The 26,312-nt window shown below is 43.9% G+C and overlaps 1 protein-coding gene across 5 annotated transcripts; it reads left to right on the plus strand.

Moving 5' to 3' along the window:
• Positions 1 to 22: 22 nt before the first annotated feature.
• On the plus strand, positions 23 to 25,633 carry PUS7L (pseudouridine synthase 7 like). 5 transcript variants are annotated; one of them, XR_014773122.1, is made up of 9 exons: positions 23 to 155; positions 3,417 to 4,341; positions 5,974 to 6,133; positions 8,218 to 8,410; positions 11,289 to 11,387; positions 13,261 to 13,342; positions 15,744 to 16,021; positions 16,636 to 17,905; positions 19,990 to 20,080. XR_014773122.1 is itself a non-coding variant. In XM_084749748.1 (9 exons), exons 1-9 carry the CDS (start codon positions 72 to 74, stop codon positions 20,311 to 20,313), a joined length of 2,199 nt encoding a protein of 732 aa, XP_084605874.1. In that variant the 5' UTR covers positions 23 to 71; the 3' UTR covers positions 20,314 to 25,633. The 5 variants fall into 5 exon arrangements, 4 of the variants coding, with proteins under 4 accessions (XP_084605874.1, XP_084605875.1, XP_084605877.1 ...); XM_084749748.1 differs by having other exon boundaries at positions 17,852 to 17,905; positions 19,990 to 25,633; XM_084749751.1 differs by lacking the exon at positions 23 to 155 and adding an exon at positions 211 to 258 and having other exon boundaries at positions 17,852 to 17,905; positions 19,990 to 25,633.
• The last annotated feature ends 679 nt before the right edge of the window (positions 25,634 to 26,312 follow it).

The following is a 26,312-nucleotide window of genomic DNA, read 5'->3' on the forward strand; positions in this document are numbered from 1 at the left end:
GCTCTTCTCTCGGTGCTTAGGGTCGGCCCTACCAAGGGAGGAACTACACAAATGGGAGCCTGTCCCTTTAAATGTCGCGGCAGGAGGCTGGGCAGCCGAAGGCTTCCGGGCTTGCGCACTGTCGCACACGGAGGACGCTTTCTCTCCGGCGGCAGGTAGAGCTGGTTGAATCTGGCGGGATACTGTGTCACACGTGGGTCCAAGACTGGCGGACGGGGCAGGAAGGGGTGGCGGCCACCGAGGGAGCGAGGTGGAGGTGTAAGTCCCTCTGCAGCCTCGGCTTCCCCTGCAGAGCCGAGGAGGGGCTCCTGCCACCCTCGCCCCGCGTGCCCTGTCTGCCCGCCTCTGCTTTCCAGTGCTTTACTAGCTGCGTGGCCGCGATGCCTTCGCTCCCGCGTCTACCTTAGAAAGTCTTCCTATGATCCTTCCTTTCCTATAACCCCGAGGCTTCCGAGGACTCCTGTGGTCTTGGTACCAGCTAGCTGCTGTCATGTTTAGAAACAGGACAGGATTCCAGCCATTGCCAGGGTGTTATGTATCTCTCATGGTTGGCATTACTTCGCCTGTATTCTCCGAAACTACCACCCTACTCCCTGTCCCCACTAATCTGTATCGAGGCTTTCCCCTCCCACTTAGCGCCCGGTTCGGTTTTAGTTGCATGTGGTATTTCTGCTCCGTTTGTGTCTCGAACTATTTTCAAAGATACGTAGCGATTTATGATACCGTTCCTGATGATCGTAGACAAAAGTGGACGTTTCCTTCTTCCTCATCACTGTTACAGCTCCTATTGTGGTCCAGTTGTTTTTATTCAACAGCCAGTATTGACTGCGGTCCTTCTATGTGCTCGGCGCTATTGTAAATATGGGCCAATCAGTATTGAATAAGGTGGAGTTCCCCGCTCGTGTGGAATTGACACTTAGGTGAAGAAGATGGACAGTAAATAATAAAAACATTAGCTAGGCAAGCTATATAGACGATTAAATTATTTTTGTATTTATTTATTTTGTGAAAGAAAATGGCTTTTAGGTTCCTATAAAATATTGACCAGTGAAAACCTCTAAGAATAAGAACCCTAAAAGATTGACTAGGAAGTTGCCACAAAGGTAGTGAGGAGGGCCAGTGGACATCAGGCTGCAGGATGGACAAGGTACAACATCTCAGGTTAGATAGCTTGGACTTTGTTGTAAATGTAACATTTGGGTTTTAAACACTTTTGGTACAGTTCACCTTTGAATACAGTATTTGGGGTGTTACATATGTTAGATAATAGTTGGATGGTGAGAAATAGGGAAAAAGCTGCCATAATGCCCAAGAGCTTGGGAGTTGGGACTGTTAAAAGGAAGGATGGGAAAATAGGCGCGATCAGATTCCTCTAGGTGGTAAAGCTTTGGTGACGAGAAAGGAAGAAAGAAGAAAGAAAGTAGACGGCTGCAGTGGTGTCGGGGGAGAGGTGTGGGAGGGATTGAGCTAGAAACCTGGCCCACGTGGGTGACCAGGGGCTCTGTTCAAGACGGTGGAAGCCAGGAGTCATAGGATGAGGAAAGGTGAAGACCCGGGCAAGACCTGCAGAGGAACCAGAGGAACCGCGGCAGAAGGGAAGGAACCTGGTAGGAAAGGTCAGTGGCGGACAGACACGTGATGCTTCTGACCTCTGGATCCTAACAGCTATGGGTTGAAAGAAAACCATGTCCTTCCCCTGAGAGGATGGTGGAAGGAGAGAGATAGTGGAGGTTTCTGTTAGGGCCTGGAATACAGGGACGGCAGGGAATGTTAAAAAAGGAAATGGGCTGCGTGGTGACTGGGGTATGGCGACAGTGGGCTGCGTGGTGACTGAGGTATGGCGGCAGTGGGCTGCGTGGTGACTGGGGTATGGCAGCAGTGGGCTGCGTGGTGACTGGGGTATGGCGGCAGTGGGCTGCGTGGTGACTGGGGTATGGCGGCAGTGGGCTGCGTGGTGACTGGGGTATGGCGACAGTGGGCTGCGTGGTGACTGGGGTATGGCGGCAGTGGGCTGCGTGGTGACTGGGGTATGGCGGCAGTGGGCTGCGTGGTGACTGGGGTATGGCGGCAGTGGGCTGCGTGGTGACTGGGGTATGGCGACAGTGGGCTGCGTGGTGACTGGGGAATGGCGGCAGTGGGCTGCGTGGTGACTGAGGTATGGCGGCAGTGGGCTGCGTGGTGACTGGGGTATGGCGACAGTAGGCTGCGTGGTGACTGGGGTATGGCGGCAGTAGGCTGCGTGGTGACTGGGGTATGGCGGCAGTGGGCTGTGTGGTGACTGAGGTATGGCGACAGTGGGCTGCGTGGTGACTGAGGTATGGCGACAGTGGGCTGTGTGGTGACTGAGGTATGGCGACAGTAGGCTGCGTGGTGACTGAGGTATGGCGACAGTAGGCTGCGTGGTGACTGGGGTATGGCGACAGTGGGCTGTGTGGTGACTGAGGTATGGCGGCAGTGGGCTGCGTGGTGACTGGGGTATGGCGACAGTGGGCTGCGTGGTGACTGGGGAATGGCGGCAGTGGGCTGTGTGGTGGCTGTAGGTTTCTTTATAGAATTGGGTCACAGATCCAAGAAAACTCTTTCAGGGTTTCTTTTCTCTGATGCCAGTGGCTTGGTAGGAATTTCCTTTCATCAGCTTGCGAGCTTTATTTATTTATTTTTTCCTGTCAGAGATTTAGAGAAAGCTGAAAGTCTGTAAGCCTACCGTGAGGTGTTCAGAGACCTTCAGGTAATTATTTACTGCAGGCTTTTCTCGCTTATCTTTCCCCATGATCTAACTCCCAATGTATAAAAATACTACCACAGTGTCTCTGAAATTAGCTCTGGGAGATTTTGAGGGTCCAAGGATGACAATCGTTGTAGAAACAGATAAGTTTTTTTCCTTTTTCTTCTCTCTTCTTTGTGGGAGTAAAGGCACTATTTTTCAGATAAAATTGAAATTGACCCATTTTATGTTTTTTTTTAATTTAACCATTTTTGCTGTGTTTTGTGTATGTGTATGCATGCACACCATGAGTGCCTGGTGCCAGTGGACATCATAAAAGAGCAATAGAGCCCCAGAACTGGACTTGTGTATGGCTGTGAGCTGCCGTGTGGGTGCTGAGAACTCATCTGGTATCCTCTGCACGAGCAACGGGTTCTCTGACCTGCTGAGCCATTTCTTCAGTTCAGAACTGACCCATTTTACCTCTGGATAACAGAAGCTTGGATTGAATGGGAAATCAACATACAGACCACTACTTAGGCCACAGATAGTTGGCCTGTTAACTCTGCTTGCTGTATGAAAGTAAAACAGGCACATTTATCCGTAAAATAAGTCATTAGTTGTTTTTAGGGGAAGAGAATTGAGAGGGAACAGCTGAGTGGATTTTGCAAAGACAGCTTGTTCCTTACACGTGTTTCTGTATCTCTTGTAGGCACCATTAAGAATGGAAGAGGCCACGGATGATGGAGTCCGGTTTAGTTCCTTACGTTTCGTCAATGATCATGTTGGATTTCAGGGCACCATAAAAACCTCACCAAGTGACTTCATCGTTATCGAGATTGATGAGCGGGGGCAGTTAGTCAACAAGGCCCTTGATGAAGCTGTTTATGAAACTAGTAAAATAGAGCCCGAGCCACGGAATTCTGTCAAAAAGCCGAAGCTAAATATCCAGAATGTGTCCGTCGAACATGAAAGCCACGGAGAAGCACCACCTGCCTTGACCGGGTATGCGGACCGTGACCAGGATCACGAGTCTGGCTCAGAAAACGAAGGCAGTGTCAATGGTGTGACTTCTGAGTGTGAAAAAGAAAGTGCTGATTTATTACGTTCACTTTTAGATGAAAAAACTCAGACACTGCTGGATCGGTTTGCCTGTGACGTCAAAGGGATGTGGAGTTCAAAAATCGAGTTGATGGAACCATCCCTTGCGCTCTCGCTAGGCAGGGTCCTTGACAAAAAGCGAAGGGCGGCTCTGCATAGCGCTGTCAGGCAGGAGTTCCCTTTCCTGATAACGGCAGGAAGCAACGCCGAGGTCGTCGTGAAACCGAACCCTGAGTATAAAGAACTCTGCCATTTGGTGTCGGAAGAAGAAGCCCTTGGTTTTTTCAAATATTTGGATGCAAGGAAGGAAAACTCCAAGTTTACCTTTAAACCGGATACAAACAAAGACCACAGGAAAGCCGTGCACCATTTTCTCAACAGGAAATTTGGCAACCTGGTGGAAACCAAATCTTTCCCTGGGCAGAATCATGGTGCCGGGAACCCGAACACGGCGGCCATAACCGTGAGGTTCCGGGAAAAGGCACATGGGAAGAGATCTCGTCTTGAATGTGAGAGAAGAAAAGCTGTCTGTACAGGTAATTCTGTAAGTCGTCATTTTCTTGTGAAAAATGTGTGACAGGTGAGTAATTTGAATAAATAGATGTGCACACAGAGCTATTGTAAAGCATAGATGGACTGATTTGGGGGGGAAAGATGAAGCCTTGCAGACACTTCACAGTATGTACGCACGCTTGTGGCACAGAAAAAAGGACTGGGCCACACGGGATTCTGTGTTTGAGTTTTCAGTGTTGTGCCAAAGGGATCCCACCTGGGCACTCCTGTCCCCAACTCCACCTGTCCCCAGTCCACCCGTGAAATTTGTTTTCTTTCCCCTTCACAGAGAGATCCTTGCAGCCACCTATAGGGCTTTCTTACTTTTTATACTGCTTGAAATAGTACCGGCGACTGAAGGTCAGGACGTGGGGATCTTTTCATAAATTAGTTAATTTTACTGAAGTTGGAGCTAATGTTTCACCACGAGAGCAACATGAAGATATTGATGTCCGAGAGCAAAAAGAGGAATTTTGCTTAGGTGACCTTTTTTTTTTTTTTTTTGGTTTTTTTTCGAGACAGGGTTTCTCTGTGTAGCCTTGGCCATCCTGGACTCACTTTGTAGACCAGGCTGGCCTCGAACTCACAGCGATCTGCCTACCTCTGCCTCCCGAGTGCTGGGATTAGAGTGCTGGGATTAAAGGCATGCGCCACCACGCCCGGCCTTAGGTGACCTCTTATAAGAATCAAAGTGGCTCGTTTATAATTTTCTCTGCCTCCATGCATACGTACATGTCTATGTAATAAGTTTACTACCCTTTAAATTGGTGGTTCTCAACCTGTGGATTGCGACCCCTTTGGCAAACATCTAGCTCCAAAAAATATTTACATTACGATTCATAACAGTAGCAAAATTACAGTTATGAAGTAGCAATGGAAATAACTGTATGGTTGGGGGGGTCACTGCAACATGAGGAACTGTGTTAAAGGGTCACAGCATTAGGAAGGCTGTTTACAAATATGTTTACAAAAATACAGTAAAATATATATTATATAAAATTTACCATTTTATTCATTCTTGAGGGCTTGGTTGTGAGCCCAGTCTGTAACTGATTTCTCTCTCCAGCCCGCCATCCTTGTAGCACCATTGCTAAATTCATCTCCTGAGTCTTATCACTTTCCTACCTGACGTTAGTGCCAGTTGAATAGTCATGCCTTTCTCTCAGTTCCCGGCAGCTCTGCTTCTGTGACCGACAGCTGTCAGTGTAGGCACACACGTCATGGTTTGTAAAACAAGTACAGTCCTCACTGTGGAGCATTCAACCTCAGAACCGGAAAAGCATTTGCGCCAGAACTTCCATTGTTGAAGACTGAAGAGAAATGCAGCAGATCACGAGGCTTGTGTGGAGCTGGAATTTCAGATATGGGAATGGAAATGGTCCATGTGGAGACTGGAAGGCGGACCTGTGAGCCCAGGGAAAGAACGCGAATTTTAATGCCGCCATCAGTGAGCCATCAAATGCTTTTACGTGGCAGCTGAAAATGCTGTTTTATGTTTTCATTAAAGCACAGTTTTATCATTAATCATAAGGTTTGTTATCCTTGCTTGTTAGTTTGTGAAGATTGTAATTATGTAAGTCTTCTCTTCTGTAATCTAGAATTATTTTTTTTTTCAGCTTTTACCCTACAAAAGGAAAATCTGGAGATGTTTGAAGCAATTAGCTTTTTAGCCGTCAAACTTGGTGTCATTCCTTCGGATTTTAGTTACGCGGGCCTTAAAGACAAGAAAGCAATCACCTATCAATCAATGGTTGTTAGAAAAGTGACTCCAGGGAGGTAATGACCTATTGCTTTCTAGTAAAGTACAGGGTTAAAACTCAAAATACTATTGGAACCACCCTATCCTTGCTGTCAATGTTAATTAACTGGTTACATACCAAACAGTACATCCTGGAACAGTAAAATAATTGCCTTCCCACTTATGCAAATGTACATTGAGTATATATGAAGTTTGGGGCTGGCAAGATGGCTCAGGGGTTTAAAAACCACTTCCAGATGACCCAAGTTCAGTTGCTGGCACTTAGGCTGGCAGCCTCACAACTGCCCACAGCCCAGCCCCCGGGGGGGTCCAGTGCCCTCTCCCGGCCTCTCCCGGCCCCCTTCACACACAGCATACATTCACACAAACACACAGAAATAAAAGAAAAAAGAATCTTACAGAAAATAGGAAGCTCTAGGATAGAAACTGACAAGTGGTAGGTTTGAAGTTGTCTGAGCTTGTTTATCAATATCTGATGTTATGTTTAACTACGCACTTGCATTCAGAAAAGCATAACCGAAGAAATGAACTTTATACATCTTTCTTCTTGACTATCATAGTGCTTTTATCATAAGCCCTGACATTTAAAACATATTCTTATTAAATAGGCTGTATAGAACTCAAATTTCACCTCTCAGTGCAATGAAGTTTTAACAGGAATTTTGCCTTTTTAAGGAAATACGTATTCTTCATAGAGATAGATAGAGGGAACAGCTCACGAAAGCCCGCACGGCTCAAAAACACCAGAGCAAACATGAATCTATTGTTTTCAAGACGCTTTTCAGAGTACACACACATCACAGACACGAAAATCATACCACCTCTGTAATTTTTATATTTATAATAAAGTAATATGAGAGTCTATGTTAAGAGACTTTCAAAGTAATTTTCATGAAAGACTTGACCAGGCAGGTCTGTCCCTGTTTTTAAAAAATAGGGAGTCTATCCAGTTTTTTTCATTATAAGTGATACTGTGGTTAATATTCTTGTATTTTAGTCTGTAATTTTTGTATACTTCCCTTAAGCCTCTAAAAGCTGAGTTGTGCATCAGAATTCATCCTACTCGGACGTGCCGCCCATAGCTCAGCACTTAGTTATAAGCTATTTGAGTACACACTGTTTGCACGGAGATTCTATTAAGGCCTAAATATGAACAGCAGTGGGATATGATTTTGTTTTGAGGTCTAATTTATAGGAATTCACATATCGTACTGTTAAGAGAAAGGCTAGTTTTTGACACCCAAAGGCCACATATAATATTAGTTCCTAGAAGAGAAGTGAGATTATTTTGTTTTGGTTCAAGGCTGTGGGATTTTAGTGACCCTTCAAGTAATAGCATCTAGCAGATCTAGAAATCAAGAGGTATTTTGAGAGGGGGGAAAAAAGCAGTTTATCCAATCAAGTAGGCAATTTTTATAAGAACTAAAGAAAAAAAGTAGATACAAAGATACAAAGAAAAATTTATATTGGCTTTAAAAAAAAAACAACAAAACAACATGATCCTAAAATCTGTTTTTAAGACTTGGCAGAGAACTGGAAGTTTGAGAAGGAAGTGTCCAAGTGACACTGTTGGTTCTAGTTTTTGGTTTTGTTGGGGGGACAGACCCTGAGAAGGATAGAGACAAGTTGGGACAGGAGGGTCGGACCCCACCCACTGCGAGGCTCTACTGCTTGAAGGAAGGAGAAGACAGGAGGGTGATGTGCCTTGTGCGCATGTCTCCAAAGCCTCTTAGCCCCGTCCTATAATAACGTTTAGTGTATCTTTACTAACATTAATTTAGAATTGCCTCAAAATATTTTACATATTTATTTCATACCCATGGGCGGTTTGCTTGCATACATGCCATGTGGAAGCCAGAGGAGGGTGTTGGATCCCAGAGCTGGCGTTACAGATGGTTGGGAGCTGCCATGTGGTTGCTGGGAATTGAACCATGTCCTCTGGAAGAACAACCAGTGCTTTTAACCCTTGAGCCATCTCACCAGCCTCCCTTGGTACTTATATTTGCATAGGAGTTGCCTGGCAGCTATCACCTTAAAGCTTGTATTAAATGTGTAATTTTAATTTTTAGATTTAACTGATTGTGTGATTTATCACTTATAGGTTGAAAAATATTGAAAAAGAAATTATGAAGAAGAGAATGAATGTGTTTAATATTCGGCCTGTAGGTGATTCTCTCAGACTTGGTCAGCTCAAAGGAAATCACTTTGAAATTGTCATCAGAAATCTAAAAAATCAAATAAATGATTCTGCAAGCCTGGGAGAGAGAATTTTGGAGGCAATAGAAAATGTTAAGGTAAAAAAATCTCAAATTTGAAATTGTGTTAAGGAAAATCTCTATAATCCTCTCTGCCACAAAAGAAAATAAGATTATATTTTTGTAATGTGTGTGCATATATAATTAATCTTTAAAATGATAATTATGTGTTAGTATATTTTATTTTCTTGATGTTTTATATTAAAACAAAAGATATGCATAAATTAAAAGAGAGAGTGTATGCAGGTTCCCAGAAGAAGGGGATCTGTCTCTGAAACAGGTTTTTCTAGCATCTTCCCTCAGGAGGGTGTGGTTGCACAGGCCTTCATGCCGTAACTGTTGTATTTCATGATCCCTCCAGAAATCTTTGGCAAATAATTACCTTAGTTTTTAGAGTTTGACACATCTTTTACCTTTCCACCTAATGTTGGGTTTTCTTTAATGAGTAAGAATTACAAATCATGTACCTGTTATTTTGTTACTCATTTTTTCCCCTTGAAATTAAAACATAATTACGTTGGTTTCTTCCTTCCCTTTTCTCCCTGCAGCCCTTTCGGCCACAACTCATTCCTTTGCAAACTCATGGCCTCTGTTTCCTTAATTGTTGCTGCATATGTTTATGTGGACTGAGTAGGACTTAGGAACACACACCTTGCTCAGTCAGCACACACGTCCTGCTCAGTCAGCGTATGTTTCTCAAGTTTAAGTCAGGCCCGCTAGGCATGTAAGCATGAACATGCCCAACCATGACCTTCAGTGTGATCGTGTAGGTTAGAAGTCAGCTCATTTCTCCTTCAGGGTCCACAGTCACTGCCCCTGGCTTTGTGGGCCTGTGCTTCCTGTTGCAGTCAGTCAGCTGTCCTTGTGCAGCAGTGGCCAGGGGTGGCGGTGCACAGAGGAGTGAGCAGCAGGGCTGGGTTCCTGTTGCTCCTTGGCGGAAGTGAGTGCTGAGGCCAGCTTGACCTATGGACCCTAGAAGTTTGCTCACGCCTGGTCCAGACAAGGAATTCTCATCCTGGGGAACTTTTAAGACATCTTGACAGTTAGTTTAGAATTCTAAAGCAGTCTAAAAAGAATGGGTGGAGGTGTAGTTTTGGCATTTTGAAGTTATTCTGTTCTGCAGCCCACTCTGAGAGACACAGATTTTTTTGCTTTTGTTTTTGGTTTATTGAGACAGGGTTTCTCTGTGTAGCCTTGGCTGTCCTGGACTCACTTCGTAAACCAGGCTAGCCTCAAACTCACAGTGATCCGCCTGCCTCTGCCTCCTGAGTGCTGGGATTAAAGGCGTGTGCCACCACCGCCTGGAGACATGGATTTTAATTCCTGACCACGTGTGGCCTTTTACAGTCTTACACCTCAGTGACAGCGCCTTCACTTTCTCTTCTCAGATTGTATACTCTGTGTGTGGTCCGTTTTCCATGACTGACCTACCTAAAAGTTTCTGTTTTCTTCTGAAAACTGTTACTAAGATGATCTGCCTTTAAAAACAGAAAGGCTTTCTGTGAACGCTGACAGATAGCACTTGTGACCAGGTCTGCTTTGGTATTTATGGAAATGCACTGCCTGTTCAGAAAGTCCCATTAGAAATGATCTTAGCTTTAGACAGCTTCTCTTTTAAAATTTTTATTTATTCATTACTGTTGTGTGTGCACATGTAGAGCACAGCTTTTAGGAGTCAGTTCTAGTTTTTAGGAGTCAGTTTTCTCCTTCCACTGTGGCTTCCAGGAACCAAAATTGGGTCATCAGTCCTCTGTGGTGAGTTCCTTGCCTACCATACCATTTTGTCAGCCTTTTTTTTTTAACCAGACTTTTAAAAAAGTGTCTTAATGAGAAAAAAAGTTGAATAGCTTGAAATAAGAATTCTTTGAAGTTTTCTCTAGAGAGTTATAGCTCTGGCTATAAATTTTTGGTTATATTTAATAATTATTCCAGTCATCCTATGGATCCAACACTGTTTATGCAAATTTGAAGTAGCCTTTAAAAAGCTGAGATTTACTATAGGGACCAGTTGATTTTTACATGTGAATTAGATGCAGCTCCTTGGAGCCATACTGATAACAGATCAGCATCCTTTATTGACAAGCCTCGAGTTGGTGCTTAGTCATTTTAGATTATCTGCTGAGTGAGCTTTTGCGTCTCTCATGAAGTGCATGGAAGACTCTTAATTTTCAAGATACTCGCTGGGCCGTGTGACCACGCATATGTGTGCACATGCTCTCTCTCTCTCTCTCTCTCTCTCTCTCTCTCTCTCTCTCTCTTTCTCTCGGTATGTTTCACACAGAGCAAATTTTTTCTATTTCTTCTGAGTAATGTGACATTTTTGAAGCATGGTGTCCAGAGGTGACATCTTCATCCCTCCCCAGGAAATAACAGAGAGTGACCCTGAGGCAAACAAAAGGATGATTACATAGAGGAGCAAAGCCTGTGGGGTGGGACAGGAGGTGTGAGACCTGGGCTCAGTGTGAGATGCGAGACCTGGGCTCAGTGTGCAGCTTGCCCCAGTACACCTCATCTCTTGCTTTAGCACTGCAGGTTGTATACACAGGAAGCCCTCAGTGTGTGAGTAGAAAGCTATTTTCAGGCTTTCTTCATTCATCTTAAAGGGACATTTTCGTTAGTTTGGTTTTCTGAGACAGGGTCTCACCTGGCCTAGGGAGGCCTTGACTCTCAGCACTGCCCCCTGCCCCTCCCCAATGCATACTGCCCCTGCAGGTTTTGTGTGTGGCTGATTTAAATTTGCTCCCTTCTTCTTCTGGTGAGTGACTGTTTGGCATTTCTCACACCATTTTGCCTCTCATCTTCTGTATTATTGGCGATGACTGGATTTCTTAATTAAATATGAAGAGAAACAATTTCATTGTACTTTGATTGCAATATTTAAGAAGTTCTAATTTACTGTATTCTGTTATATTCATAGAATAAAGGTTTTGTGAACTACTATGGACCACAGAGATTTGGGAAAGGAAAGAAAATTCAAACAGATCAAATAGGACTGGCTTTACTGAGGAATGAAATGGTAAGAATTTTCAAAAGGATAATCTTAACTCTAGTCATTTGTACTTATTACGTAAGCTCATTGCATACCTAACGTGGCGTAAGCCTGCATGTATATACATGCGTATACACTCATACACACAATTATACATCATGTTTTATGTTACTGGAGATTTATTAGGCTACTAGCATATTCTTGGATTCACACTGTAAGAAAACAGAGTACACACAATGGCCTTGTGTTTAATTTTCATTTGAGACGGCCCAGACTTGACCAATGATTCCTTGAATCTGTAGCTGAGTAAAAGATTCATTGGTAGAATAACTCACAGCTCCACACGTCAGGCAAAGCGACACACCTTTACCTTTGCTGAGTTCTGCTCATTCATACACATGTAGAGCGAACTCTGCCAGGCATAGGTACCATGTGAGGACATAGGAGCCACCTGGAGGCCGGTTCCTGGAGCTGGCATGCCACACCTTCTTTCTTTGCTTAACGCAGTCCCTCTGTAGTCTTCACATCTTGTATCTCAACTGTTTGTCCACTGATCTTGTGACCTGGGACTTCTCATCTTTTATATTTTGTTATGATTACCTTATGGAGATTGCTCAGTATTTTCCAGTAGATGGTGCTCCACCCACCACATCCCACACAGTCCTCAGCATGTGATGGAGGCTTAATATTTCTTTGGATGGTATCTTATTTTGCCTCCTGTAGCCGTGATAATACACCAAGACCAAAAGCAACCTGGGGAGGAAAGGGTTTGTTTGGCTTACAGGTTACAGTTGTCATCAGGAGAAACTAATGTCAGAGCTCAAGGCAGGAATCTGGAGGCAGGAACTGAAACAGAGGCCAAGGAGAAGTGCTTGCACCCATGGCTTGCTCCTCCTGTTTTTTCTATATAATCCAGGCCTACTTGTCCAAGAGTGACACTGCCTTCAGTGAGATGGGCCCTCCCACATTTTCATTAATCAAGAGGATGCTCTACAAACTTTCCCACAGGCTGGTCTGATGAAGGCATTGTCTTAATTGAGGCTCCCTCTTCCCAGATGATCTTGGCATGGGTCAGGTTGACAGAAAATCAACCAGCACCAGATGTATTAGATTTTTATGAATATTTGTTTGGATAAATACTATAGAAGAAGATCGAATGGAAATTGGGATGGATAAATTATTTGAAGTACTATGAGCTATGTACTTACAAATAAATCCTAGTGCTAGAAACAGCGATACAATAACAGGAATTAAGTAGATATCTTTTTTAATTAAAAAAAGGTCACATATGTATGGTTTAAGATAAACTGTTAAATTGTAACATAAAACATCTAAGTTGACACTTTTTATTGTGTTTTGCCAGTGTGGAGGGCAGAGGACCACTTGCTGGAGTCAGTTCTCTCCTTCTACTCTGTGGGTTGTGGGGACTGAACTCAGGTCATCAGGCTTGTTGGCAAGCGCCTTTATATACTGAGTCACCTTGCCAGCTCTTATTTTTTTAAGACCCAAAACTTCAAAGAATTTGAAAATATAAGTGAAACTAATGGCTTAGCATTCTTCCTGCTTCCTTCCATGTTTTTGTCATGTGTTGGTCAAGTTTGAGTATTTAAGTCATCACTTTGTACTTGTGTTTTTAATCTCAGCTGAATAAAGAATGATAGAAATGAAATTTAGAAAGTGCTTTGATGGGGAGGGGGCTTTTCCAGTATATTTTTTGTTATTTTTAGTTTATATGGACTGTTATCTCTACATGGAAAACTGACTAAGTGTTGAAAGGTTAAGGACGAAATTACAGCGACATTTTCAGTCCTTTAAGAATGCCCAAGAATTTGCCTCTTTTTTTTTTTTAAAGTCATTTGTTGTTTATTTAAAAACATGTTTACTTGGTTAATTTTTCAAGGTGAAAGCCATAAAATTATTTCTTACACCGGAAGACATGGATGATCCTGTAAATAAAGCCAAGAAATACTTTCTTCAAACTGGTATGTAAGTTTCTTTACTGATCTGTAGGAATACAAACACAGATACAAGTGACCTGCAGAGTCCGCTCCTTAAAAGGCATGCTCTGAGAAATAGCGGAAATAGCTGGGCTGGGAGACAGACTGGAGAAACACAGGGGTGATAGTTTGCATTTTGAATCATTAGACCGCCTGACACAGGTGCCTCAATTTGGCCAGCTTGCTTGGAATTTTGTCTATTCTGACTGTACCCGGGGGTGGGGTGGGGTGGTGGTGGTGGGGTGGGGGGGTGCTGGTGGTGGTGGTGGTGGTGGGGGTGGGGTGGGGGGGGTGGGGGGGTAGGAGAGGCGGGAAGTACTTCCCTAGTTTCCCCCACTTAAGTCCTAGAGGAGGAGGAGGAGGTGACAGGACAAATGTGAGCCAGTGAAGGGTGGGGTACCTTTGCTGGGGTGGTGCCAAGGTACCCCTGAAAAATTACAACATCTGGTGTGAGAGGTTTATGGGGAGCAGAGAGCAAAAAGCCACCTGGGAGTGGGGACATGAGGGAGAGCTAGAGGCAGACAAGGAGACAGAGAGGAAACGGGAGAGAGACACATGAGAGAAGGAAGAGAGATGGGTGGCCGCGGCCCTTTTACGCAAGGCAGATACCTGACGCATGTGGCTGCTGCTCAGGTGATGGCCTAAGCAACTGCCAGGTCCTTGGGAGCAGGCCGGTGCAATCGTGTGTTTGCTAACACTCTAATAGGCTTTTTCTCTCTTGCTCAGTGATGCCCATATATGCCAGATCAGACCAGATTAAAAGCAGATAAAGGCAGGCTTATTAGGTGCTGCTCCCTGGTGGGGTCATCAGTCTGAAAGAACATTGCTGAGGAAGTCTGGGCTAGGGCAGGAAAGTTTTATAGACTATAGACGAAGGGTGATGACATGTCATCCATAAGCTGAGCACTTAGGCAGGGATTTGGGTGGCTGGCAGCGTCAGGGAGGAGGTTGTGACTGTTGTTCGAAAGAAAGAAAATCCCAGGTTGTTTGATTTTACCAATAAACACTCAGGAGCCAGATGCAGAGGTGAAAGCCTACTAGCTCAGAGAGGCAGAGCAATCACCCAGCTTCCCACTCGCCTCAAGTCCCAGAAAGAAAAAAAACCCAAAAAGCAGAAGCTCGCTAGCTCATCTAACAGCTCAGGAGGAAAAAGCCAGAAGCCAGAAAGCTAAAGAGCTCTTTCTTCTCCACACTGTGCCATCTCATGTACCCTTCTCTCACAGTCCCGCCTACCTGCTTAATCCCCGTCAGCTGGATTCTTGCTCTGCCTCTTATCCTGTGTACAGAAAGATTAAAGGTGTGTGCTAGGGCTGAGCCACACCATAAGCACCTGCTTACAAAAAAACAGAACGTTCGCTGATGAAAGGTGTGTGCTAGGACTCAACTAAATGGTTCACAGTCTCGGAGTTCACAATGAGATCAAATATTCTGCAACTTACCACAGCTGCCAAGAACGTGAAACTGGGCTCTTGGCGCCTTTCCCATTTTTAAGGCTTCCCAGTTTGGGCAGGGTTGGGGGAAGGAGGGCAGATGGGGCTTCCCAGCTTGTGCAGGGCCGAGCAGGGCTTCCAGCTCAACCCCCTACCCTGCTGCTGATGGTAGTAGAGCCACAGCAGCCAGCGAAGCCTCTGGCTGAGTGAAGTTGTCTGGGATATGGAGTCCCTCAGGAATTGTTTCTAAGGGCGCTGTCCTGTATTCCTGGCACCTCCTCTTTGAACACTTGAGCCTGATGTGGACATATAGAATTGTTCACAGGTGCACTAAGGCAATGCGACTCTGAGGGCCAGGGGCAGGGAAGCTGTGGCTTAGCTCTGTGAGTGTGCGATGCGCGTCTCTCGTAGAGGCTGAGCAGATAACCCTCATGTCTCAGATTCTGAAGCTTCAGTGCACGTAAGAAGTACCCAGTGCGTTTATCAAATACCAGTCGCAAGGCCCCCCATGAGTAAGCAAGCATCTTTGGAGCTTAGCAATGTACGTTTTAAGAAGCATCCCGTTAGCTAAGATACAGACTGCTGCTTCTTATTCGGCTGGCATTCTATTGGATGTCTATGTTCTTTAGAAACTCCTAGACCCCTGCAGCTCGCCAGCTTAGTTGATCCTGGGTGACTGGTTCTTTTTTGTTTGGCAGACTTCCAAATTATATTAACTCTGTTCTGAGGGAAGGGGGGCTAGTCAGCCATTCCTAATGCTGGCCTCATTCGCTCTTTCTTATTTTTCAAGGAAAATAAAAGTTAAAAAAAAAATCACTAGCTTTTAAGAGTATAATTGGGTTTAACCAGTAGTGCTCAGTGTCTCCACAAAACATTTAGATTGATTGAAAAAGGCACCCCGCCGTAAATGGCTTTGCAGCGGAAGTGCCTACGAGCGGATTTGTTCTTCATTTCAGAGGACGCCAAAGGCACGCTTTCGCTGATGCCTGAGTTCCGAGTTCGAGAGCGGGCCCTGCTGGAGTCATTGCATCGCTTCGGCATGACAGAGGAAGGCTGTGTCCAGGCCTGGTTCTCCTTTCCTCATTCCATGCGGATATTCTACACTCACGCGTACAGCAGCAGGGTTTGGAATGAGGCGGCATCTTACAGACTTGAAGCCTATGGGACCAAGGTGGTGAAGGGCGACCTGATCTGCCTGGATGAAGACGCTGGCGAGCATTTTCCAAGCAGTAAAGTGAGTATCTGTCGAGGAAGCTGACTCGCCACACCAGAGAGGGTGATTGCAAGACCCCCCGGGTTCTGGGAACACTTCCGTTCACTCATCTCCTGGTTTGCTTTTCTAATAGCTGAGAGTCAACACATGCTGCTAAGTGAAGAAACAGTCAGGGGTACAGAATGGAAGGTGGTAAAGCCTTCGATAAAGAGCACACTTTCACACCCAAACAACAAACCAACCAAAACCCGTATGCACAGAGCTGTCCTCTTAGAACCAAGAATTGAAGCGCCCAGAGCTGACATGCCCCCCACACCCAACCCGGTGCTCTCCCTTGTCATCTTGTTGTCAGGCCCCGCGGCCCATCAGCCGCCTCTGCTTTCCCCTAGATGTCCACAGAAATGGCTTGTGTTAGTTTGTAAGAGATGCACAGCTTCAAAGACAAGGAAGGAAAGTTTCATAATGATGCTGGGAGGCTATGGGATGTACATTTCTTTCCCATAAAATGTGGCTTTACATAAAAGATTTTTAGTGGCACTTATATTAATGAGTTATGACTATTTTATAAAACTTACTTTTCTATTTCTTCCCTGTCCAACTGGCTTTTTAAATCTCTATGGACTTGAACTAAGCAGTGAAGCTGAATTCCACAAGTCTGGTGAGAAAGTTCACATAATGTAAAACAAAAGAAACAGAGAATTTTTTCCTGTCGTCATCATCATCATCGTCACTATCATTATTGGTTTTTCAAGACTGGGTTTCTCTGTGTAACCTTGACTGTCCTGGACTCCCTTTGTAGACCAGGCTGGCCTCGAACTCACAGAGATCTGCCTGCCTCTGCCTCCCGAGTGCTGGAATTAAAGGTGTGTGCTACCACACCCGGCTTCTCTAACATTATCTTAAGTCAGTTTTAAAACCTGGTTAAAAAAAACAAGGACGAGGCCCCGAGAGGCGCTTCATGCTGTACATTGTAAACTGTCGGATTTTAGGAGAGTAAAGGATTTCAGGGATCCGGTCCTTTAAACTCCCATCCTATAGGAATGAGCGCTGCGGCCCAGATAGGAAAGGGGAAATTCAGAATCACCAGTGCAGTGCACCTAAAAAGACCCGGGGGTCTAGGTGGGTCTCCGATGGAGGAACGTGATCGGAGGCCTAGGAATCAGCTAACTGAGGTACACCGTGCCCCAGCACTTCAAAAATGGAAGAAAGGTCGGCTGCAAGCCCTGCATAAAGTTTTACCTCGATTAATGATGGGCTCCACATGTGTGAACTAAGGCTATTTGGTTTTAGGTAATAGTAAGCTATCTCGGCCGAATTAAAAGAGAATCCGGTGGGAATTAGCTGGCCCCACATCTGAAACCCACGATTTATTCAGGCACAGCTGCACCCCAAGCCCGATCTCTGCAAGAGCAGTGAGTGCTCCTAACTTTGCTGTGGAGCAAAGTTTCTCCAGCTCAGTTTATCGCGCGTCTCTTTGTTTCCCCTTCCGCTTCTGGTGCCAACTCCTGTCCTCTGAAACAAACCCAAGCATGATGGCTGGATGTTATCTCCTGGGGACGGGGATGGCTGAAGGCAGGGGCTGCCTTTCCAGAAACAGACACTGAGTCCTGCAGAACCCCGTGGTGACAGAGGAAAGTGGTGCCTCAGGGCAGCCACCGCTACAGCTTTCCAGCTTCGGGGTGGTATGTAGTTAAAGAACTGGTCTACTTTTTATGCAGTGGGCTTCCCTGGAGACACGCTCTTCTGAAAAGACTGTGTTTGAGCATATGTCTGTATATTCAGCGTGTGAGTCAGAGTTAGGAATTTGGACGTCTGGGAACCATTCACCTCCATTGTGTTTTATAAAACTAGGTTCATCTGGTGACAGAAGAGGAGGAGTCAGCCAACACGTATACGGTACACCAGGTAAATTTGGTGTTTAAAAGTTACTATTACTTAGATTTAAATAAGCATTGTCTACTAAGGACATCTGACCCTCCCGTCTTAGGTAACTTTTAAATTAGGCTATGATTTATAACCAAATCATTTATGCTTTAAAAAAATGAATTTATGCTTATAGTAAACTTATGCTATAGTTGTCCTAATAATGTACATTCTGCATGCTTTTAATAAATATATAATCATGTGGATGCTGAAAAAGTCAACATTAAGTAAGAATAATTTCTATGTCCCTCAGATTTCCCCATGTTCACGGCTCCTTTAATGTTTCTGTGTTTGACCTCTGCGTTTATCCTCTCAAGGCAACCACTGGTTTATTTCTATCACTGGATTTTACATTTGAAAAAAAGTCACATGAATAGCATCACACAGTATACGTGTGGCCTTGGGTGAACCTATATTTCAGCTTCAAAGACTGTAGCCTGTGGTCCCATGACTCAATGTGGGATATGTGAACGTTTTTTTTGTACAGTACAAAGTTTCTGAATTCATAGTGACAGAAAATTAATTGAAAATCAAATGCTTAATGGATCCAAGTTAGTTTTAGAAACATTCACCAGTGTTGTGTCTTGTGGCTGCACTGCAGATCAGATTCTGCGTAGCAACACACACACTTAGCACTGAGTACCATCCTGCCCAGCCATACAGATGATGATGATGGTGATGATGATGGTGAAGATGATGGTGATGCTGCTGCTGCCTGAAGTACCTCAGCTCAGATTCCAGACTATTACATATGAGCAGTTGTAGGTTATACTTTATGTACAAAGTTTTCTGTTCTTAAAGAACATAACGGCCTGCTTCTGGAAAACAAAGATGTAATATTTTCCCTACCGTCATCATCAGCTTGTAAATACCAAGTTAATATGTGCTTGGGCTGTATTGTAGTAGATTACTTGATTTTAGGAATTACCATTTTGCTTGCTGACTTGAGTGTCATAAAAAAGATGGTTAAATGAATTTGACTTGGGATTAGGACGGAATTTCTAACGGTCTCTGAAATGGCTCTAGATGTGCTGTGTGCTTATGCGGAGCCACACTCTTAGCAAGGAGGATTACAAAATCCAGATGTCAACTCCAGAAAGCATTAAAGACGTTTTGCGTCCTACAGGTTCAGATATTCAGCCAAGATTTAATGCTGTAGATGAAAATAAATAGCACATCATCTTTTAGTATGCAAATTTGCTTCGATAACTTAATAATGAAATTGTCTTTAATAAATGGCACAATCGTATAATAAAGAACCATCTTGAAATAACTCTTTTATGATTTATTATCAGCAAATTTTATAGAGTTGCATACCTAGGGTCAAGTACAAATTTCTTGGATAATAAGGGTCACATGTGAGTCAAGTTGCAGAAGCCCAGCTGTGGCCCAGGCTAGATTCCAACTTATACCCTGCTTCAGTCTTTTGTGTGCTGGCCCAAACCCTAAAATGTCTGATTTCTTTGAGATCCATTTATATATTTGAGGATTTTGCCCGTTTTCCTAAATACCTTTCAGCATTCACACAGTGTGTCTAGCAGTCAGCAAAGGAGAAATCCCTACAAATCACAGGCTTACTCACATGTATTCAGCTGACAAAATAAAAATATTTGCTGTCACTTGTTAGTTTTTTAATAAAAAGAATTTAAGGTTGTCGCCTAAACTAGCACGGGTCAGCAGTAGACAGTCTGTGTCGCAGAAGACTGCTTGTGGGATTGCATGCTGTCAGAGGCTTAATTTTTACCTGATAATTAAGCAACCATTATATTATTATTATTATGATGATGATGATGATGATGATGATGATGATGATACTTTGCCCAGTGATACCTGATATAAGCTGATTAGCATAGCTCTCCAGAGTCTTTGGTTTTAGTTAGCTCCTTTCTTTACAGGATAACATTAAAAATAAACTAGGTAGTATTCAATACATCTCAGGCTAACTGTCATGTTTATAGCCTGTCACCGTGTTTACAAATCTGGGTCCCAGTCATAAAGGTAAAGTATGATCGCATATCTTTCTGAAGGCTGATCCATGTGTTGTGGTTTCTCCCTGCCCTTCCCAGGTGGTCCTGCCAGTACTTGGATACAACGTTCAGTACCCAGAGAACAAAGTAGGGCAGTGGTACCACGGAGTCCTCAGCAGGGACGGACTGCAGGCCTCCAGGTTTAGGGTGCCTGCCCTGAAGCTGAATGTGCCAGGATGCTACAGGCACATCTTGAAACGCCCCCACAACGTGTCACACCAACTAGTCCGTCCTGACTCTGAGGTTGAAGTGGAAGGTTCCCACGCTGATGACGCAATGCCATCTCTGTCCCTGTCCTTTGATCTTGACGCTTCTTGTTACGCCACAGTTTGCCTGAGGGAAATGATGAAGGGTGACATTTAAACCAGCACAGCTGAGAAGAGGGTAGCCATGGTCCCTAGGGCCCTGGATTGAGCTTTGTGACTGTTGACTCCCTTGACTTTCACGGTATCCCAAGAAGTTGGAATTTGATGTGTTAAAGTAGACGCAGTGTCTCAGTTTAAAGCTACGTGGCCACGGTCTTCAGGTCCTACTTCAGGAGTTTTTGCTCCAGTTATGAAAGTCACAGGTCTTTGGAGCACTGCGGTGAGCGCTGGCTGCCTGGGATCACACTCTTAGAAAGGTAAAGCTAGGCAACAGCGGAACCCGGGGTGACAGGACACGCAAAGCATTCACCATTGCTGCCATCCTTTCTGCTTTGAAGGGGCTGGTCACAAAACCACTCATCTGTCCTTATAATTTATTTATGAGATCATCTTTGAGGAAGACTAAAAACTTTAATGAAAAAATTTTATACTAGTTTTTTTACGCACTCCCCCAACTTTTTGTTATGTTTTATATCACCTAAAAGTCTAATTTTAGACTCACATCTGCACTCAGCGGTCCAGCTCTCACACAAGCCAGTGACACTGGATATGGTATTGATTCTTTTTTTGCAAATAAATACATTACCCTGAAGTTACCACAGAACTGTCTCTGCTGCAAAAACAAATCTTAGCGTCTGTTGGTTTGTTTTCATTGTCCCACAGTGTGAGGAACTGTGTTAAGGGGACGCACCGTTGGGAAGGCTGAGAAGCTCCATATGTTACGGAGCAAGTCAGAAGTCAGTTCAAAGTTCACTGTAAATAACATAAGTGGGATGAGTTGAATCAAATCGATAGCAAACACATAGCTACTAAAAATGTCAATGAAAACTTAGTAGCATTTGAAAATGTTGTTTTACAGGAGCAAAACACAGGTTTTACAAGTGCTGTGTCTGTCAGCGAGAAGCTTATTTGCACAGTGGGAAAAGCCACAGCTACTGGGGACAAACACCCCCAGCTTGAGCCCTAGCTCTAATGATTATTCAAGTCCTGCTCTTCCCTGTCAGCATTCATAGAAGGGGACATTAACACAGGCACTCTTCAGGGACTAATGTGAGCACAGTATGTTGAAGGACAGTCTGGCACTCCACAGTTGTTACATGTCTGCAGGTGCAAATTTGGAAGAGAAGAAAAAAATATAAAATGACATTCTGCTAAGATGGTGAGTATTCAATTAAAAATAATATATTATTTTTATATAATATATAATATATATAATTTTATGTATGTATGCATGTATGTATGTAATGACCAAATATATGTAATGATGACATATATGTGATATATATATATTACATGATATGTCACATATATATGATGTTACATATCATCTTAGTTACCTTTCTGTTCCTGTGATGACAAAAGCAATGTAAAGGTGAAAGGGTTTATTCTGGTTCCCAGGGCCCAGGTAGTTTGTTATGGCAAGAAGCTGTGGCAACAGGGCCTTGAGGACACTGGTCACCACAGCCAGGAAGCAAAGAAGGGTGGGCGCTTGTCGCTCTTGCCACTCAGACTCTCCTTTTTATACAGCTCAGGATCCGAGCCCCGGGAACGGCAACAGCTGTGTCAGGTCAGGCTGCCTACCCCAGTCTCCCTAAACAGGGTAGTTATCTCCCTGTGTGGCCAGGGTGATTGTCTTCCAGGTGGCCCTAACATCATCAGGGTGACAATTGAGAGCACCCATCACACGTACTTCAGCAATCTCAAAATGCAAATGAGGTTGGGGGCTGGAGAGATGGCTCAGCAGTTAAGAGCGCACTGGCTGCTTTTCCGGAGGACCCAGGTTCAGTTCCCAGCACCTACATGGCAGCTCACGACTATCTACAAAACCACTTCCAGGGGCTCCAACATTGTGACAAAGACACATATGTAGGCAGAACCCCAATGCACATAAAATAATAATAAGATAACCCCACAGGCAAAAAAAAAAAAAACAACCCAATACAAATAAAGTTGGATATTGTAGCACCAATAGTTTTTAAAACTACCTTCACAATTTTACTGTTTATTGAAAATAAAGTGATAGTCTATTAGTAAAAACTGGGGAGGAATATTTTAGCTTCATGCATTTAATTATATTTCATAAATATAAAAATAAGTTATATAAAACTTGGTGTTCTTTTAAGTAATAAATTTATTTTAAAGTGCCAATGCATTAAAATGTGCTGTCATTAATATTCTTGGCCTGTAGATGGCACTCTAACTTTAGAGTTCTCCTTTAGTAAGCACGGGGAGCTACTCCTGTTCTTTTTATCTAGATAAAAATGCCTGGGTATTTTTGCTTTGTTTTTGTTTTATTTTTTTGTAAGTTGTAAGAGTTGAAAGCTCTGTAACATTATGCCAAGTTAACATTTAAATGTTATGTCAGTGTCTCTCAGATTAATTCATATTATCCCTTATTGGCGGATGTGTAATATTTTCCACTTTGAGCAGTTGTAAGCATGGCTGAATGGTGTACTGATCAATTTAAGATCAGCCAAGATACACTATGATGTTGAACCTGATTCTGTTTCCTGAGTGTCTTAGGGTCACTATTGCTGAGATGAAACACCAGGACCAGAAGCAAGTTTGGGAGGAAAAAGGTTTATTTGACTCAGAGTTCCGTGTAATGTTCATCCTCAGAAGCAGTGAAGGCAGGATCCTGGAGGCAGGGGCCGATGCAGAGGCCACAGAGGGTGCTGCTCACTGGCTTGCTCCCTGGCTTGCCCAGCCTGCTTTCTAAGCACAGGACCACCAGCCCAGGGCTAGCACCACCCACACTGGGCTGATCCTCCCCTGTCAATCACTAATTAAGAAAATGCCCTACAGGCTTGCCTGCAGCCGGATCTTATGGAGGCATTTTCTCAATTGAGGTTCCCACCTCTCTGATGATTTTAGCTTGTGTAAAGTTGACATACAACTAGCCAAGATATTAGGTCAGTGCTGCCTTCACTAGCATGTGCCTTCTGAGAGCAAGCTTTGGGGTAAGAATTTCCGTGTCCACAGACTTCATATTGCCTGTTGCTGCTGCTGCTGCCAAGCAGGCACACTGGGGCATGTCTTGAGAGAGAAATAGTATTCTTTCTGAGATGCCAAACTAAGCATACAAGAATCATTCTGGAGCCGTTCACACACTGCATTATGTATCACAGGGATGTGTTAAAATCACTGCAGAAACAGAGTTGATACCAGGGACAATCCTAAATGCCACAGGAAGTGCTTCCTGAGAAAGTTTAGTCCTAATTCAGGGCTAGCCTCTCTAGCCCTTCTGCCAGTCTTTCTGTGAGAAGAATCGAGTGAACTGATTCTATATTATATGTTCACTTTCTTCCTATTATTATTATTATTATTATTATTATTATTATTATTATTATTACTTTTTTCATACAATACATCTGAACTGCAGTTTCCTTTCCCTCCACTCCTCCCAGCCTCCCTGCCCCTCTTCCCCAGGTCTGTTCCTACTCTGTTTCCCTTCAGAAAAGAGCAGGCCTCCCAGGGATAGGAACCAAACACGGCATAACAACTTAAATAAGACAGGGCACAAACCCTCGTGTCAAGGCTGAGCGAGGCAACCCAGTAGGAGGAAAGCCAGCGAAAGAGGCAGAGGCAGCCCCCACTCCCACTGTTAGAAGTCTTACAAAACACCAAGCCAACAACCAAAGCATATGCGGAGGTCCTAGCGCTGACCCATGCAGGTGCCATGACTGTTCTGCGAACCCCTATGAGGCCTGGGTGGTTGACTCTGTGGACCTTGAACTCCTGGTGTCTCCAATCCCTCTGGCTCCTACAAGCCATTCTCTTCCCCCTCCCCCTCCATGGGGTTTCCTGATGGCCAAGGGGAGGACCTGATGGATGGATGGCTGTAAAGGAAGCTACAGGGACCTGCTTAGAAACATCAGCAAATGACATTATTCAGAGATCACCTCTTGATTGACTTACTTTCCTACTTACCACATGTTCACACAATTAACTGCATTTCTACATTTGTGTGATGGAACCGTTTCCTTTAAAAGCAAATTTAGCTGTAAAAGGGAGAGTCACCTCAGAGCCACCCGACAATGCAGATGCGGTAGTAATTACACAGCGGTACATTGGTGGCAGAACATTGAGAAACACTAGAGCTGTGAATTCCTCACCTTGAGGACTGGCTATGCCCTGATGTTGCCTTGTGACTTTAGCCTGGCTTCTCTGTTGTGACAGTCTCAGATTTAAAGTAACATTAGCAGTCCTGGATATGTTATATCAAATAAGCCTATGAAAAGCACACAAATTCCAGATTTTATTGCGCTATAAGTAGAGGCATTAATGGTACATATGTCCTGTCTTGAAAAGTTATCAATAAGGACTTCATAGAAAATCTTAACAAGACCATCAGGACGGTGTCTGGTACCTAGGGAATGCTTAGAAAACTTCCAGCTGGTGTTCTCAGAGTTGCCACCACCTCACTGGGCTCCCTGAAACCCTGTCACAGTAGTAAATCAGTTGCTTGTCATTGAGATCTGAGCTGATCCTGTCTCAATGCAAACTACCATTTATATTTTTAGGGTCTGGGGAGATGGCTTAAAGAAAACATTTGCCACACAAACCCAAGGCCTGCAGCATGCGCACAAAAGCCAGACAGGCACGGTGGCTCAGCCCTCATCCCCATCCCTTAGGAGACAGAAATGGGGTTCTCTGAGGCAAGCTGGCTACACTTGCCGAATCATCATTTTCTGGGGTCAGAGAGATTCTGCCTCAGGAAATTAAATGGAGTTCAACCGAGAAAGATACCCAATACCAACCCCCAGCCTCCATGCACACATGCAAACATGAGTATACATGCATGTGCACCATACATGACCATAAAGGGAAACTTTTAGGTGGAAAGGAAGTATGGTTCAGAAGTCTGTTCAAGTTAGGCTCAGTAAGGACTCTGTAGATTAATATTTCTCAATGTTAAGAGGCCAAAAGGAAAAATAAGCCAGCCTTACACTGAGTGCGAACAAGCTGGAAGGCAATGCATTTAGGAGTGCAGTCACTACATTACACTTGTAAGCCTTTAATTTTCTTTTGCATGTAAATAGGTTAATATCCCAATTTGAAATTTTACATTGTAACAGGCCTCCAGACCTTAGCACAACTGACACCGTCTTAGAGGTCCCATTCTGACCTTAAAACCTGGCACATAGGCCCAACACACCTGCCAAAATGGGAGCAAAGACATAATCCGTCAAAGACCTAGTCCAGAGTTCCAGGAAAGTCCATAAATGTACTAACCTTACTTTTTTGGCAAGTTCTTGTTTAACTGAAGTGTCACACTCAGGATGTGGCTTTTGTGAATAAAAAACAAAGGGCTCTAAGGCTTGGGCTACGTGATTTGGGCAAGTTCTCCATGTAGCTGCGAGCCAGCAAGCACAGCTCTCCTTTGGGGCTTGTAGAGTGTTTCTGTGGTGGTCTCTGGTGGGCTCACCTCATGACAACACTTTTTATGTGGTATGCAGATGCCAGAAAGCTCGCAGGTATGACGTCTCCTTCCGACATGTGGGTGCCTGAGCAGAAAGTCAGTCGTCAGGTTTGGTGGAAGGGCCTTTTCGGATTTCATAGTGAATTATGTTCTTGTTCTTACAACCCCAACCCCTGGATAGCTCATCAGACTATTCCTTAGACCTTGTTTTCTAAGTAAACCTGCAGGATACTCACCAATTTTCTCTGCCTATTCTCTGTACTGTTCAAATGTTTTTTAATTATTTAATTTAATATAACCTAATTTTTTTTATCATGCAACCATTTTCTAGGTGATATGCCAAATAAAACATTTTGAAAATTAAATTAATTATTCCAATTGCAATTAATCGGACTTTCTTGGTCGTTATTGGGACATACTCTTACATGCTGACCATCTTCTTTGATAAGACAAACAAACCAATTTGTCATTGCCAGTCCTTGATTACTGTACTTGCAATTGTATTCTTCTTACTCGACAGTAGACACAATGCTGTGTCTTCTAAGACAAGAGTTAGGACGCAGGTCTGTATTTAA

Source organism: Acomys minous, assembly GCF_964271855.1.
Source record: "Acomys minous genome assembly, chromosome: 12".
Lineage (NCBI taxonomy): Eukaryota > Metazoa > Chordata > Mammalia > Rodentia > Muridae > Acomys > Acomys minous.